The sequence below is a fragment of the Diceros bicornis genome, chromosome 2 (genome assembly GCF_020826845.1).
Source record: "Diceros bicornis minor isolate mBicDic1 chromosome 2, mDicBic1.mat.cur, whole genome shotgun sequence".
Taxonomy (NCBI): Eukaryota; Metazoa; Chordata; class Mammalia; order Perissodactyla; family Rhinocerotidae; genus Diceros; species Diceros bicornis.
In genome coordinates, this window is record NC_080741.1 from 75,397,268 (window position 1) to 75,413,488 (window position 16,221).

At 40.3% G+C, this 16,221-nt stretch overlaps 1 protein-coding gene across 1 annotated transcript; it reads right to left on the minus strand.

Annotated features, from left to right (window-relative positions):
• Window positions 1–7,025: 7,025 nt before the first annotated feature.
• On the minus strand, window positions 7,026–15,715 carry LOC131418883 (histone-lysine N-methyltransferase SETMAR). Its single transcript, XM_058563467.1, has 2 exons — window positions 15,510–15,715; window positions 7,026–8,867 (listed from the first exon to the last, which is right to left on the minus strand). The coding sequence occupies exons 1-2, from the start codon at window positions 15,660–15,662 to the stop codon at window positions 8,079–8,081; spliced, it is 942 nt and encodes a 313-aa protein (XP_058419450.1). The 5' UTR covers window positions 15,663–15,715; the 3' UTR covers window positions 7,026–8,078.
• Window positions 15,716–16,221: the final 506 nt, after the last annotated feature.

Genomic DNA, 16,221 nt, shown 5'->3' on the forward strand with positions numbered 1-16,221 from the left:
GCAGGAATATAAAGCCCCACTTCTTACTACAACAAAAAGGGCAACCCTGAAAGGCCTCCTCAGCTTCTCAGCTCCTGGTGGCTTGGCTGCAGTCTCTGTTGACATTTCACTGCAGCCCAACTTCTTTGCCCAGTCTGCTTCCTTTCCTTCCATTACACAGGAGTTACTCCCAACAGCTAACAATCTTCCTGCACTCCAACCTTCTTCTCAGAGTCTGCTTCCCAGGGAACCTACTCACAGTGCTTCACAGACGAAATAGGATTTGAGTTGAGATTTAAAGAAGGATGGGAAAAAAGTCAATAAGTAAGGAGGGGAGGGGTGGAAGGATTGGAGATGGAATTTTCCCCAGGGAGGAAGGCATCATGAGCCAAATTTATCTTCAGGCCTCTTTAGGAAATGCAGAGTGACCCTGGTGGGCTAGATTGTAGAGAAGGGAGTCATGGGGTTTTGCTGAAAAGGTAGATTGTGGAAGGCATTAAGGTGCCCCAGTTAAGAGTTTGGACTTGATCCTAAAGGTAATGTCAGGTTCCTCACACTGACGTTTATTAGTTCATTCACTCAACAATACCCATTAAATGCTGGAGAGACACTGGTGAGCAAAAGCAGACCTGGTTCCAGTCCCCAAGGAGCTTACAGAATAATAGGAGAGCTGGACATAAATCTGTCACACAAATGCCAAATTTGCACACCCATACTAAAGTAAAGGGTTTCAGAGACTGAAGTATAGAAATAGTACACGGACCCGAATTTAGGACCCTCTTACTCTAATTTTTGGGTTTTTTCCCCTATTGGCCTACGAATGCTTTGAGAATGAAGGTTGCTTTTGATCGCGATTTCTCCAGAATGTAGCGCAGTAGGTGCTCAGGAACATGTGCTGAATGAATTATGAGTTCAGAGACTTGACTTCACACCACCTAGCACATACTAGATACTTGACAGACATTGGTGAGTGAATGAATGAATAACAGAATAGTTTAGGTGACGAGGTTGTTCAACCAGAACTACTTCCCAAGTGCTGGTCTTTGCAAAGAAAAATAAGGGCAAAGTGTCATGTTGTTTATAAAGCTACACTGACTTCATTTTAAGAACTGCTGAGAGGTTTTAAGTGATTATGTGCATCCCCTTCCCTGTGTTAAAATACCTTTTCTTTCTGAAAGGATGGTAAAAGTCAGTATTAATTTACTGTAAATTACTCTTACTAGGCAAAAAAGTCAACAATTTAGTAGCTAAAATTGTTTTAAACTAGTCGAAAAGTTGGGAGCAATTTCTGCAGGGCAAGTTAGGACAGTGGGAGGGTCTGGTGTCTGCTGCAGATCAAGGATTAGTCTTTGAGCTGTCCTTGATTTCCACCCTTGAAAGAGTTGGGGATGTATACCATTAAGTCTATGATTGGGGGTGGGGTGGGGAGGAGGTGAGTTGGTTACTAAAGCAGGAAGGGGAAAGAGGTTATTGTCAAGAGTTAGGGAAGACAGGAGAAATAGACTGACAAGCAAGCAAACACTTCCAAAATGAACAACAAAAACAAACCCACTTTGTAAAACTCCTTGAGGGCAAGGGGAAGCTCTACTTAAGGGGATTCAATTATGTTCAAATACAAGCTAGGAGGAATAGGTTTTAGATTTGTTTGGAAGCACTTTTCTGTGTCCACTTACTATGCACAAATGCTTCAAGGTGATGACAGGTTAGGAAAAAGGACAGAAGTGGTCAACGGGTGGAGGGAGGGTGGAGTGTGGGCTGGTCAGAGAGGGGGCCATGGTGAGCAGAGGTCATGGGACATGTGGGGTTGGAATTAGTGGAATCAGCGCTTTGTAACTGGCTGTGCTAATAAGCAGGGAACATTGAACATGTCTGGACCAGAGGACTAACAAAAGTTAGCAAAGTGGTACACAGCAGGAATGGTTATACAGTAGCTCACATAATTTGTATTTTCCCAGTTCAACCGCAGGGATGTGGCAGTGAGGGCAAGGCTGGGCAGGTGCCTGGAGGAAGATGAATGACAAAGAGACAGCAGGCTGATGGAAGTGATGGATAGCCAGCCAGCAGCGAACAGAAACAGGAGGAGGAAAGGAAGGAAGAGGAGACAGGGAAATAGAATATGTTGCTGGCTCTCTTGTTAATTTAGCTGCCTAGTAGCCATGTAAACAGAGTATCATAAAAGATGGAGTGTAAGAAATCCCAACAATATCCAAGACAGACATCAGGATGAAGAAAATCCAGAGTATTCTGCAAAGAAGGCAAGGGTAAGAACAATTTAAAGTAAAATCTCTCTCTCTCCCCCTTTCTCTCCCTCTCTCTCCCGCCCTCCCTCCCCCTTTCCCTCTCCCTCTCCTTCTCCCTTTCCCTCTCTCTCTCTCTCTCTCTCTCTCTCACACACACACACATACACACACACACACCTTCTAATGCCCTCTGAAGGCAAAGTTAAGCAACCTGCCTCCGTTAAGCTCCTTCTAGAAGGGAACACCATTGTCAAGGCGAGGGATGAGAGAGCTTGGATTTTCCAGGTGGACCTCAGAAATAAAGAGTGAGCGATGGGAACGGCCTGGTGGCGCAAGTGGTTAAGTGCACGAGTTCCGCTGCAGCTGCCCGGGGTTCGCAGGGTTCGGATCCCGGGCGTGCACTGACGCACTGCTTGTCAAGCCATGCTGTGGCGGCATCCCATATAAAGTAGAGAAGATGGGCATGGATGTTAGCCCAGGGCCAGTATTTCTCAGCAAAAAAAGAGGAGGATTGGCAGGGCCGATATTCCTCACAAAAAAAAAAAAGAGTGAGTCATGAGGTGGAGAGGTAGGCAGGGGCCTTATGGTCACGTTAAGAAGTCTGGGCTCCATCCTCAGAGTGATGAGACCTCATCGAGGGGTTTAAAGGTGGAGAATGCTATGCGGGGATGGCAAGACTGGAGGCAGAAAGGCTGTTGCAGGGAAGAAATGATGGAAGCGTGGCATAAAACAGTAACTGGGTGAATAAAATGGAACAGATTTGAGAGATGTGTAGGGCAAGGAATTGATAAGACTTGGAGATTGATTAGCTGTGGGCAGGAGGAGGAACAGTTATGGATGACTTGTATCTTTGGGCAACGAGATAAATATAATGCTATTAACTGAATAACAATATACATAAGAATAGGGAGGATTTCTATCACCACAGGGAAGTCCCAAATATATATAAGGTAAAAAGGAACTCCAAGGATGTTCTTCAGATTCTGCTTATAATTTCAGCTATACTTAAATGATCAAAGACAGGTCTCTTTTTATGTAAACAATTAAGAGACCTCCTTTGGGAGCTTATTCTAATACTTCCACAACATTTACCACCAAGTAAGACCTACCATCATATAGAATCTAAAAGAATCTTGATGTAACCAGGACAATTTCTATGATAATATGCTGTGTGTTCTGTTCTGTGTAGCACAATGTAAACCCAGAAATATGCCTGTAACGATAACTAAATTTATATGGTATTTAGCTTATATAAATCCATTATTTTATTTGAGTCCCATAACAGCCTTGCCAGAGAAGCTAGTTCCTTCCCTTCCTTATGAGCATCAAGGCCAGGACAGCTTGTGGGAGAGCCACAGTCAATATCTAGAAATATTTAAAAGTTATAAATCAAGTTATCTTCCTACTTTGACAAAAATATCTTTACAACCACAAGAATGGAAAACATGTATAAAGTTAGGGTTTTTATTTGACTGAAAGTTGGCAAAATATCAAATATGACTAAATTTAATTATCTTTGCTCATGCCTGGGCATCCAACTGATCTGTCAATGTTTGGATGGATAATAAAATAATGACCTAATTCATAAATTATTACATATGTATTCCAAAAAAATCTATTTTTCTTGTCTCCTTTCAGTAAAATCATAAATGGTGTTGTTATAAACGGGATTTTCACATAGTTGGTGTTCTGTTAACAGTGAAACCAAATGAGACCATCTTTCTTCAGTTGGTGTAGCTGACTGTTTGGTAGTTTTTTATTAATTTCAATTTGAGAAAACTTTACTCTGCTGAGACAGAGTTGAAAATAAAACATGAAATTTACTTATCATGTTCAAATGTTGTAATGAGATCACATTTAATGAATTAACATTATTGCAGAAAAATATATTAATTTCATCACATAAACTACTATCACTTATATTGCCATTTTAATTATCTCTTAAATGTAATGAGAAGAACCAAGTAATGTGAAGAACCAATATCAAGCTTCTAGACCCACACATCTACAAATTTAAAAGGAATATGAATTGTTTAATATTGCAAAATATTTCTGTCTCCATGCGCAACTGTAATAAATACTGTGCTAATTCGTGAGTACCTCTGGAACCACAAACTGGAACAGAAAGAGAAGAAAATTGACATAACACTACAAGGAAACTACACTTTGTTATGCAAGACTTGCATTCATGCTATCTCTGACAAGTTAATTAATTCATCTATATTTTTATCAAACTAACAACTTCTGATGTTCAAAATCTCCCTGCTCTCTGAAGCAGTATCCATCTCTGATAATGGTAATGGCTACAAACAATCACAGCATTAGGCATGGTCGTGTTTTCTATTGAGGGCATAAAGCAAGTAGGGAAGCATTTCTCTGGGACCTGAAGAGTGTTATTCCTGAGAGCAATGTTCAGAGTTGCAGGTTACCAGTTTCCAAGTGAGAGGCACACATCATCTTTTTCCTCTAATGGCTTTATGGAGATATAATTCACATAACATAAAACTCATCCCTTCACCCTAAAAAGAAACCCTGTACCTGTTAGCAATCATTTCCTATACCTCCTCTCCACCACCCTGGCAACCATTAATCTACTTCATGTCTCTATGGAATTGCCTATTCTGGATATTTCATATAAATAGGATCATGCAATATGTGGAAGTTTGTGTGTGGCTTCTTTCATTTAGCATAATTTCAACGTTTATCCATGTTTTGGCATGTGGCTATGTTTTTTTTTCCCTTCATTCCTTTTTATGGCTGAATAATATTCCACGGTATAGATACCACGTTTTGTTATTCATTCATCAGTTGTTGGACATTTGGGTTGTGTCTACTTTTTGGTTATTATGAATAAAGCCACTATGAATATTTGCATGCAAGTCTTTGTGTGGACATGTTTTCCTTTCTCTTGGGTCTATACCTAGGAACGGAGTTACTGGGACATGTGGTTACTCCATGTTTAACATTTTAAGGAACCAAATGGCTTTACAAAGTAGTTGTGCAATTTTACAACTCCACTAGTAATATGTGAAGGTTCCAATTTCTCCACATCCTTGTCAACACTTTTAATTGTTGAGTCATTGTTCTAAACCCTTTACAAGTGTTAACTCCTTTGATCCTCCTAGTAATGCTATATCCAGAAAAGGGAATGCAGAGTCAGAGGGGCTGAGTAACTTGCTCAACACTAACACACTGGAGAGTGGCAGAGCTATAATTAGGAATATGTTACACGAAGAAAACACTATTTGAACACTCAAGGGAATGAAAACAATTTGGGGGGATTTTTTTCTCCCTTTTTTTAATGGGACTTTCCTGAGTTTAAGATAAAATCCTCTGTTCTATGCAAGTTGAGACTGTGGATGTGCTAAATCCACTCCTGCCTTATGCTTCAGGGATAGCCAGTATTGGGGCTTAATATTGAAAACAAGAGGGAGAAAGAAATAATCTCTGAATATTCATTTCAATTAAGGCAAAGTTTTCCATTTAGTCAAGAACAAAATCTATCAGCCACTGATATTTTGTGAATATTAATTTGAAATTTTTTAAAAAATTCATTTTTTAAAGGGGATTTGAAAAAGTTTGTTCTCCAAGTGTGATCTTTATTATTCTTGGGCCAAAACAGTTTCCAAGGTACACATTTTCACATTCTTAACGAAGTCAGTGGAAATTGACTTCAAAGCCAATTTTTATGAATGTCTTAATTGCATGAAGATACAGGCCTTCTTTTAAATGGAATTTAAGCTAATTTTATTGAAATTTATAATTGTAAAAAATTTATATATTTTTTATATTAGGATAATAGTCAAGCAGAAGTATATCTTTTAATGTTTGGTCTCAAAAGTAGAAGTGTCAACATTCTTAAGAACATGGCAATAAAGTAAATGCAGTTAACTCAGTGGCTAGAAAAGACTTGGAATAGAGTCAAACTTTGACCTTAGGAATCTGATTTCCAAGACTACGTGCTATTTAAGAATAAAATTGTGCATTTGTACAAAACATTCCAAGAGTCTGTATTCAGTGAGTTTTGTCTCTGGCAGAGGCACGAAGATGGAGGATGCTGCTCATGTCCATGCCTCCTAAGGAGATTGTCCTCTGTATCTCTGATTCACAGACAGTGATATTCAATAGAGAAAGGGCCGAAGGAAGAGGGAAAGTGTATCTGTAGAATCAAACAATGAGCCAATCATTTTCCTGCTGACCATTTCCCTATTGCTTCTGAAGTAGCTCAGTTCTTAGAAGAGCTTGTGAGGAGGAGAAAGACCATCTTGAAATGAAGGATACAAGCTACCTTACAAAAAGCAGGACTGCTTCAGAGGAATCTGTTACAGGGGAAGTTTGGGAGGGAGAAATGATCAGTTTGGAAGAAAAATTTGTTCTGTTTTAGACATTGCACATTTGTGGTTTGGGGCATTTTATGAGCACTCTACTATCTTCTATTCAGATGGAACCATTCCAGATAATGTTATATGAACATACAAACCCTAGCATACTTATTATTTTAACAGCCTTATTGACGTCTAATTCACATACCATACATTTCACTCAAAGTAAACAACTATCCTCCTTATGATATTATACAGGAGTAGAGTGTTATATATAATATGGTTCCTTATAACTTTTAAAGTGCAGGTTCTTCTGGTGGTAGGGTTTAAATGTACTAGAAAGAAATTATAGGGCCCCAATAATTATTTTAGCTTTCAAAAAGTCTAATAAACCTCGTAGCAACTTTGTTTTTGCAACATCCTTGTTTTAAGGAAGGAAGTTAGAGATGTTTGCCTCTCCAGAAATTTAAATGGAATTATAAAACTCCCATCCCCTTCTATGCTGTTGACAGGGTTATTTTCATGTTTAAGTGAGGCTGTTTGAGGTTTTGAAGCATAACTTCACAAGCTTCGGAGTACAGGCAAGCATACAGTGAAAACTTTACAATTTGTTTCCTTCTATGACTTTTGGTTATATACATGGAAGTCATTCTCATAGTTATATTTTTCACTATTGGTGGCAATTATTAGGGTTTTAGCAGGTGATAATCATGCTCTTTTCCTTGATTTGTGTTTAGAAACAAATGAGAAATAAGATACAGGAGTCAGACAGATAGAAATCAAAATATCAGCTTTATTACTGATAAAACTGATTGGAAAGCAGGGCTTAGGTGTGCAGCCACAAGGGTTTCCTTGGATCATTATGATTAGGTTCAATGCTAGTGCTAGAAAACTCAAAATAACAGAGGCATAAATGAGGGAGAGACTATTTTTCACCTAAAAGTCTAGAGGTATCAGATCAGGACTGGTAGAGGGTTCCACAGTATACAGTTCTCAGATGCCTTTCAATTTTGTTGATTTGCTATGTGTGGTTTCTTTTTCCAAAGTCATCTCGGGGTCTAGGATGGATGCTCCAGCTCCAGCCATCACGTATACATTCTAGCCAATAGGAAGAAAGAGGAGGATAAGGGAGGAATGTCTCAATTTAAGGACACACCATTTGTGCTTATATCCCATTAGCTAGAACATAGTCACTTAGCCACATCTAACCAGGAAAAGTGCCCAGTTTTTAGCTGGGTAGTCATGTACCCAGTTAAAAACTGGGAATTCTAATATCGAATGGGAGAAAACGTATTACTGGACAACTTGTAGTCTTTGCCACATTCCTGAGTTAAACTTATGCAGCCCGGCAGAGGCAGAGCTAGACAACCACCGGCCTCCCCTATAGTGCAGGGCAAGCTGCTTACCAGAGATGTACCTCGGGGATAAGCTGCTTGTAAGAGGGGAACCCAGAAGGGCTGAGCCAAACATGCTCAGTTCCCTCTCATTCTCAGCCACTGAGAGAGGCCGGACGTGTTTCTCCTATACTTTTCCTTTCCTAACTGATGTCTGGTTTTTCTGAGCGACGGTACAGTGAACTGTCATAAGGCAGGAAAGCAGCACATGATTTGGCACCACAATAACAAGGTTTTCTTAGTTTCCCATTATCTAGCCTTTCTTTGTCTTCACTGTCCATTAGATTAAGAAATCTTCCTGAATAATCATATGAGAGTTCTTCTTCTGGCAAAATGTCTTTGGCTGCAAACAGTGCCAACTTTGGTACCATTGAGTCAATTCGGACAGGAATCATCAACAGGTTTGGCTCACAAGAATGATTAAGGAATCTTCCAATATTTCCTATATGGGCAGGATCAACAAATGTTTCTATTACCTGCCCATTATAAACATGTTCCCTGACGGCTATAATGTAATTTGAATCGTGTACAGTTTGTAATTGAATTCTTCTCTGTACTTCAGAGAATCCTAAAACCTCGCCAGCATATTCACAGACAAACCGTCCTTTCGGTATAAATTCCAAGGTACGAAGTCCCCAGCCTTTTTTATCCGTCTTGAACACCTGGAGGTGGAACTGCAGACCCTGCTGGACTACTCTGTTCCTGCACTGGTCACTGCACTGGCACAGGACACTGCATTCAAACACTGGCTCGGCACACTTGGCTTCGGACCCTATGTGTCTGAAGCATGAATTACCATCATAGTTCTCCTCGTGACGGAGACAGGAGCAAGAACCAGGGAGGCAGGGAGTTTCGAGACAACTGCATCCAGGAAAGGTTATTTGAGTGGGATCAATGTCTGTTCCGGGTCCAGCTACATGATCAGGAGTATACTGCAAAAAGTAGAAATAATGTAAGTCAGCATGACATGTCACGTATCTCATATACATTTCAAGCAGCTTTTGGCTGAGACACTTCCTAATTCCAACATACATAAAAATAGAACAAACCTGACAAACATATTAAAATATTGTCTGAAAATATATCTCTCCAATTTAAAAAATAAAATTAATTTTTAGATTTAAAATTCTGTGGTTTCATTTTAGATATAAGGATAACAATAGGAAAATATGTATTTTTTTTCTCTTAGAAATTGAAAGCTATGTAACCATTTCATTTCCCTCTTAGCTTTGGATGTGAGGAAAATCAGTGCTGAATTTAGTTTCTGAATGCAGTTAAGTGTTCTCTCCTTGGCTTTTGATCTCCTTTACATTTATCTGATAATATGTACATAGTTTTATTGTGAGTTACCTCAGATCCTTTTTGGGGATAAGAAAGTCATAAATGATAAATCAATGAAAAATGGCCTTTGTAAGAGAGTCTTCTATTTATTTTTTTAAAGAATTTTTTATGTGAAGATTATTTAAATTCTTAAATAGTCTCTCATGTTTTAAAAAAATACTATTACCTTATAGTTCTATTTGAGTCTTCACAATGTCAAAAACAGGCATTTGGCCAAAAAATTACAGACAGAATTCCAAAAAATGTATTTGTTACATATATATTAATAGATACTTAAATTTATTGTAGATATATTGTATACATGTAAGAAATCCTGTTCCTATTAAATGAGAAAGAGATAATATGAAAAAGTTTCTCAGTCTTTTAAATGTACCTGTATTTTCAAAATGTTACATTTATAAAATGTTACAGGAAAAAAAGTCCTAAGTCTAAAATCTCTGTGTGAAGCCTGACCTCTGGTTATTTCCTTATGGGCATAATGAAGCTTATTTTCAAACGCTGAAGATTATAGTGTCTCTCATGAGCCCAGCATATTTTCTTATGTGTAGAATAATTCTTTTTTTCTTTGCAGGGAAAGATTCGCCCTGAGCTAACATCTTTGCCAATTTTCCTCGTTTTTTTTTACTCCCCAAAGCCCTAGTGCATGGTGGTATATTTGCATGGTGGTATATCCTGGTTGTAAGTCTTTCTAGTTCTTCTATGTGAGCCACCACCACAGCATGGCAACTGACAGACAGGTGGTGTGGTTCTGCGACTGGGAAACGAATCCGGGCCGCCGAAGCGGTGAGAGCGCTGAACTTGAACCACTAGGCCATCAGGGCTGGCTCAGAATAATTCTTGCTTATATGGAATCTAATTCATTTATTCATACTTGCTTTGTTCCAAAAAGGATTTAATGAGGCTTACAAAGCAGTAAGATAAATGAACAACGGTAAGAAAAGCAAGGCAAAGGGGAAAATGAGAGCAAGCTAATCGAGCAAACTTAGTAGTAGAAGTAGAGTGGACATTTGGCTCTGCCTGAGAGCAAACACTTCAAAGAGGGAAATACAATTAGATGCATGGTTTGCACTGTCCATAAGGAACAATCTCACTGTTCAGAAGCGTTCACTTTTTCCAATATGGAGACTGGAGAGAAATTTCACCAATGTGTCCATCCTACACCATTCTTTTCCAGGAAGCAGTTTCATGGGCTGTTTTTCATTTCGTTCATCTCTCACCCAATAATGGCTGTTGGCACGCTGCCACAGCACAGTCAGCAAAAGCAGTTCTGAGGGACCAGTTGCACAGTCTTTAATTCAGGGACAGATTTTAGAGTATCTAGAGGAATGTTCCAACCTCATATCTTTCAGCCAATCTTCCATTAATGTTGTGTCTCCTGGCCAAGCTTTAGAAAGGTATTGAACAGCATGTAGTTAAACTCCCTGTGGAGGCCTCGGTGGAGCTATGCAGTTAGGTGCAAAACCCCATACTTGAAAAAACACTGAGCTGGAGGGAAGGACTGACATCTTCTTGTGAAAGTTGAGGATGATGATGAGTGGGAGTACCTGCGAGGGAAGGCCAACACTGCTTAAAAAGTGATTTGGGGGTGGAAAGCAGAAATAGCTTCTCTTGTTTGTGTCATTTCTTCCAGCTTTAGCTTAGCAGAGATGTCCTAAAGGGATAAAGGAGGGCTTAGAAAAAGATGCCCTATCAGTCAAATTCAATGACTGTTGTCTCGTACAGAATCTGTCTCCAGCTCTTAAGTCATCGCTGAAATGTAAATGGTTATCGAGACATTTTAAGAAGTGCTTGTAAAATGAAGATTTTACTATCTCTTTGTTAAACTTTTCATGAAGAATTCTTTTAAATTGTTCTTAAATTTGTCTCTTAAATTTGTTCTTAAAGGCACACATATTTTTAATGTACTATAGAAATCACTAAACTCGAAAGTGATTTTTTGACACAGATAACTCCTTTTAAAATCAAGTCTGACAACTGCAGTTTTCTAACCTTGTGGAACTTATTTGCATGTGGATAGGTTTGGAAAAATACTTCTATTTGCTTACTTTTACTTATACATTTAAAAAAGATTTTGGAGAACCTAGTGAGATATATATATACATATTTTAATTCTGTAATTTAAACTTGATGTACAATCTAAGATCCTCTAGAGACTTTGATTGCAAATGGTAGCTAATTCCAAATGAGCTGCAGACACCTTCCAAAGGATAATAGAGATGTCTGGATAAAATTTTCTGTTTAAAGAGAATATTTTTTTTTCCCCTTCATGGGTGTAATCATTGACCCTGATACCAATAATCATCACAAATCATTTTATGTCTATATGTTTTCATTTTTCTCCTCCATATAAGGTTAGTAAAATACCATTCCAGAAAGATATTTTACTTGACTTAGAAAAATGGCTATACTAAAGAATAATCTTTTAAAAACCATGGTCTAATTTAACGTACGATTATGTAATTATCCATCTTTTCAGATATTTAACTACATACTGAAAAATTATTTATTCTTCTCAGAAATAATCTGTCATTGACCTGACATTCTATTCAAATATTGATATGCGATGCAAACTGTTAAACTTTAAGTATCCTTGAAAGCTAATGGAAAGCTTGTTACAAATTGGGAGTCAGTTGACCTGAGTGTAAATGCTCCCAATTTGTAACACTCTTTCCATAGTCTCTAACCTACTTCCAGGTACAAAGCCCAGGACCAAACTGATCCCAAAAGGGAGTTACCCTGAGGATTTTTGTACCTACTCTAACCCAACAAGAGATCAAAGCTTGGGGGATGCGACCATAAAGGACATATGTTTTCACTTGCACAGCATCCATTCCTTTTCTTCTGATAAAAGCACCCGCAACTCATCACAGGGGAACTCTTCCCACTCTTGTCTCAGTGGTTTGGATAGGGGTACAGGTTGGACAGTGACCTAAGCCAGATCAACGAAATATTATTCTGGAACTTCAGCTGAAACAATTAGGGAAGAGGCATTCTCTTTCCACTGGGGCTGCTAAACTCTAGAGTTCACCGGGCATTCCCAAATTCTGCCACACACCTCAGACCTATTGAGTATGTAGCCAACCACAGGAAAGGGGAGCGGGGGGGGGGGGGTGCTACACCTACCACAGATGTAGGTGGTAGAAAGAAATATCTGATGACACCATTAGAGTTCTTGGATCCAGACATTCCTATAGTTACCACTCTGGGACTTTGGTGTTATGTGAGGCAATTTGTTCCCTTTTTTGCTTGAGTCAGTTTGTGATGTATTTATGTTTCTTGCAAACAAACAAGTCTTGACTGATATACCCAGAGTGGAAGCTGAGAATGGTGCCAGGAAATGGCTAAAATTTAGTCAAAGGTATAAATGGCCAATGAGCAATAAGGTCTCCAAGTGGGAGGTGGGACTGGAGCAGGGTACAGGAGGCCATACAGGAAAACTGACTGTGGCCTGGAATACCGGACAAGCGCTGGAGAACTTCTGAATGTAGAATATGGAATGTTCTAAACAAGACACATACAGAGCCAGGCTCTTACTAGCATTGTGACTTAGGGCAAGTGACTTGCTAAACTTTCGGTTAGCAACTATAAAACAGTGAAAAGTTTGACAGAAAAATTGAGACAATTTTTTTTATAAAAAAAATTTGGCTTCCTATTTACCCAAGAAGCCAAAATGGAAACAGGAGACAGCATGTTGAAGAGCAAATATACCTCCTTGGCTATTCTCATCCACAATTTCTCCCTTCTCTGAACTAGACCTGCACTTATTTTAATAGCATGAACTTTGGGATCTAAATGGCATAGACTGTAGGACTCTCTAGTTATACTAAATGTGTAGGTCTTGTCTTTCTAACAAATATATGTCTCAAGGAAAGGCATGATCATGAGGTCTGGGTGTGGTATGGTGGTAGGGGTGGGGTTCCTATCCAGAGTTCTAGGCACAGAGCGGGCACTCAGGAACTATCTTTTGATTGACTGATTGCAGCTCTTGATAACTTCTGATTAGTAGTATGACTTTTGGGAGTCACACTCTGTATTGAAGCCCCAGAAACTAAAGTATGACACTGCATAATATTCTGGGCTTAAAACCTAGGCCTTGATTCTGAATTTCAAGGAAGTGCTGTGAAAATCTTCATTCCTTTTTTAGTTATTTTGAAACACCAGCTACAAGAATATTTGTACTTGGCCTCTAGCCCCGTGAGTTTGTTTTTGCTCCAAGCAGCCATTAGGAGACTGTGAGCCAGATAATTCTTGTCAAGGCCAAGTTGAAATCTTAAAAAGGATGTCTGAAGCTGGTTTCACTGACCTGAAAAATAGTTAGATCCATCTTAGCTCAAAATCAATTAGTTTATTTTCTACTTGGCTTTCAACACTGATGGCATTACGATATGCTTGTTTCCAATCTGAACATTTGAATGTTCTTCTTGCCTTTTCACACAGTACCCCAAAGCAAACTAGACACAAAGTTATTTTTACCTTGAGTTTTACCATGCCTGAATTCTTACCTGTGCATTTTCCTGTGAAGGCAAGGTTTGGGGCAAGCAAGCTGTTTTGACCTTTTATAAGACCGGTTTTGTGCTTCATGAAGATATGGAAGCACACTAGTTGAAGGCACTTTTAGGCTTGTCATTTAAATGTTTCGAGCATGTTTTATCTTCTTAGTAAGACTATAAGCTCCTTGAGGAAGGAATCTTGTCTTCTTTCTGAAACTCTAACTCTACCCAGAGGTGTGCATATAGCCAGGCAGCTAGAACACTGTGGGACCGAGTCTTAGACTCCTGATTTTCCTTTATGCCCATCAACTCCAGGTATAAGGATCAATCCACAAGGCTTCCTTCCCCTGCTTTTTATAGCAACCAAGTGCTTTCTATATGCTCTTATAAACTCAAGGGCAGGAATTGCATGTTGTCACCATTTTATCTTCTATGCCTAGCTTAACATGGTGCCCAGCACATTACAGGCACTCAATTATTTGTTGAATAAAGAAAACATATATCAGTTGTTTTTGACATTCAGCAACGTTTGGTCTTGAATAAACTTTTAGGGATCAGTGTTTAATTTGGTGCTAGCCAACCATATTATTAACCATAAACTGCCTATGGAAGTTTGAGGAATAACAACCATTTCTGACATTAATATCCTGCTCTACTCTTTGAAAATTGCTATTGAATCTATTATCTCATCTGATCCTCACAACAAACCTAGGAAGGACAGACAAGGCTCAATACTGATAACGGATGTGAAAAGGGCTATAAATTTTTATTTTCATTTTGCAGATGAAGAAACAGGCTCTGAGACATAGCTAAGATGGCTAAGTCCTGAACCTAGCTCTCCTACCTCCAGGTCCAGTGCTCTTTCCATTCCAACATCCTTGATTTTTGGGCTTTTTTTTCCTTAGTCCTTATTCCTTAGGCAACATGCAGGCCAAGGTCAGAGGAGTGAGAAACTTAGAGCAGGAAGGGCTTTGAGGTATTAACAGTAATGAACTTTATTGAGTTCTTTCAGCAAACCAGGAACTGTATTTTACTTGTAATTCTCAAACCAATCAGGAGACAAGTACTATTATTTTAATTGCACTTGGGAGAACTTTAAGGCTTAGCTGAGGCTAGTTTATATTGCCCAAGAGCTCATTCGCAGCATGAGGGAAACCTCAACTAAGTCTGTCTCTAGGAGCCAAGATCCGTTAGTAGGCCTCATGCCTTATTTTACATATGAGTCACCTAAGACCGGAGAGCCTAGTGATTTGCCAGAAATCCCTCCATGAACTATGGGATCAGAAAATGGACAAAAAGACAGGTTCTCAGGGCTCTTTGCACGGGACCTCACGACACCTGTAGTTTTGCCCTTCAGGGAACTGCCATTCTATGGGCAGAAAAGAGAAATACTCTTGTTAAGGTCATTACGGAGGATTAATAGAAAAAGACCGAAACCTGTGCATTTAAGAGCTATTCTCGGCGCGCAAATAGCTGTGCGACAGCGTAAGTAAAAAGATGGCGAATTTTGGAGACAACCCGCAGTATGAGAGTCTTCCACAGAAGTACGAGAACCTGGGGTAGCTGCACACCCAACCCTCGCGGGCACCTACCCCGGCACCTTACTTGGAAGAGCGCCAGCCCCGCCCCGGGGGTTGCGCGCGCAGCGCTCGTGACCGTCTACCGCCGCCCGATACAGAGGGTGCCGGCCCCGCCCTCGGGGGCCGCGCGCAGTATTCTCCGCGGCCGAGCCCCGCCCCCTACCTGGAAGGGCTCTGGCCCCTCCCCCGGGGGCCACGCGCTCACAGGCAAGTTCTCCAGGCCGCGCGCGACATCCAGCTGCTGGGTCGGGGCCTCAGCCTTCTCCTCAGACGCTGCCATCACGCAAGGCCACTTGCCCACGGCTTTAGCGGACATTGCGCCCAGTCACGATGCGCCTACCACCTAGGCGATCTTAAGCCTCGCAGAGGATGCCGGGAGTCGTGGATCCCGCGGCCCCGCCGCCTCATGGGAGTCGTAGTTGTTTTCTCTCTTTTCATGAGTGGCTGTGAGGGCGTCTTCTCCGTTGACCCTCAGCTTTCCTTGAGTTTTTGGTGTGGCTCCCTATTTGTTGGAGCCAGATACACAACAAATAATGCAAAACCTTGTAAGGTACGGACAAAGCTTTGGGAACACAAAATGAAGTGCTTTAATTTTTCCTGTGACCCTCAGGGAGGGCTTTGGAGGCCGGGTTATTTGTCCAGGCGTCTGAGGGCTTAGAAGTTTGCTGGAGTGCGGGAAGGGCGCGCTCTAAGCTGAGGGGGAAATGCACACCGGTTTCTAAAGATCTGAAACTTGCGTGGAAGTTGGATGACGTTTGATAGGGTTTGCGGTCAGGCGGCCCAATAGCCTTATAGGTCGCCGCAAGGAATGCGTGTTGTCTACACCCGCTCCGTGATTGAGGTATCTGTTCCTTATCGGCTTCCCCTTCCCTCGA

Bases quoted from the DNA above. Each gene is read 5' to 3' on its own strand.
- LOC131418883 (XM_058563467.1), bottom strand. From the start codon at position 15,662: ATGTCCGCTAAAGCCGTGGGCAAGTGGCCTTGCGTGATGGCAGCGTCT. The intron at 8,868-15,509 runs GTAGGGGGCGGG...TACTTTTTGCAG, and splicing joins AGGGGCCAGAGCCCTTCCAG to TATACTCCTGATCATGTAGC.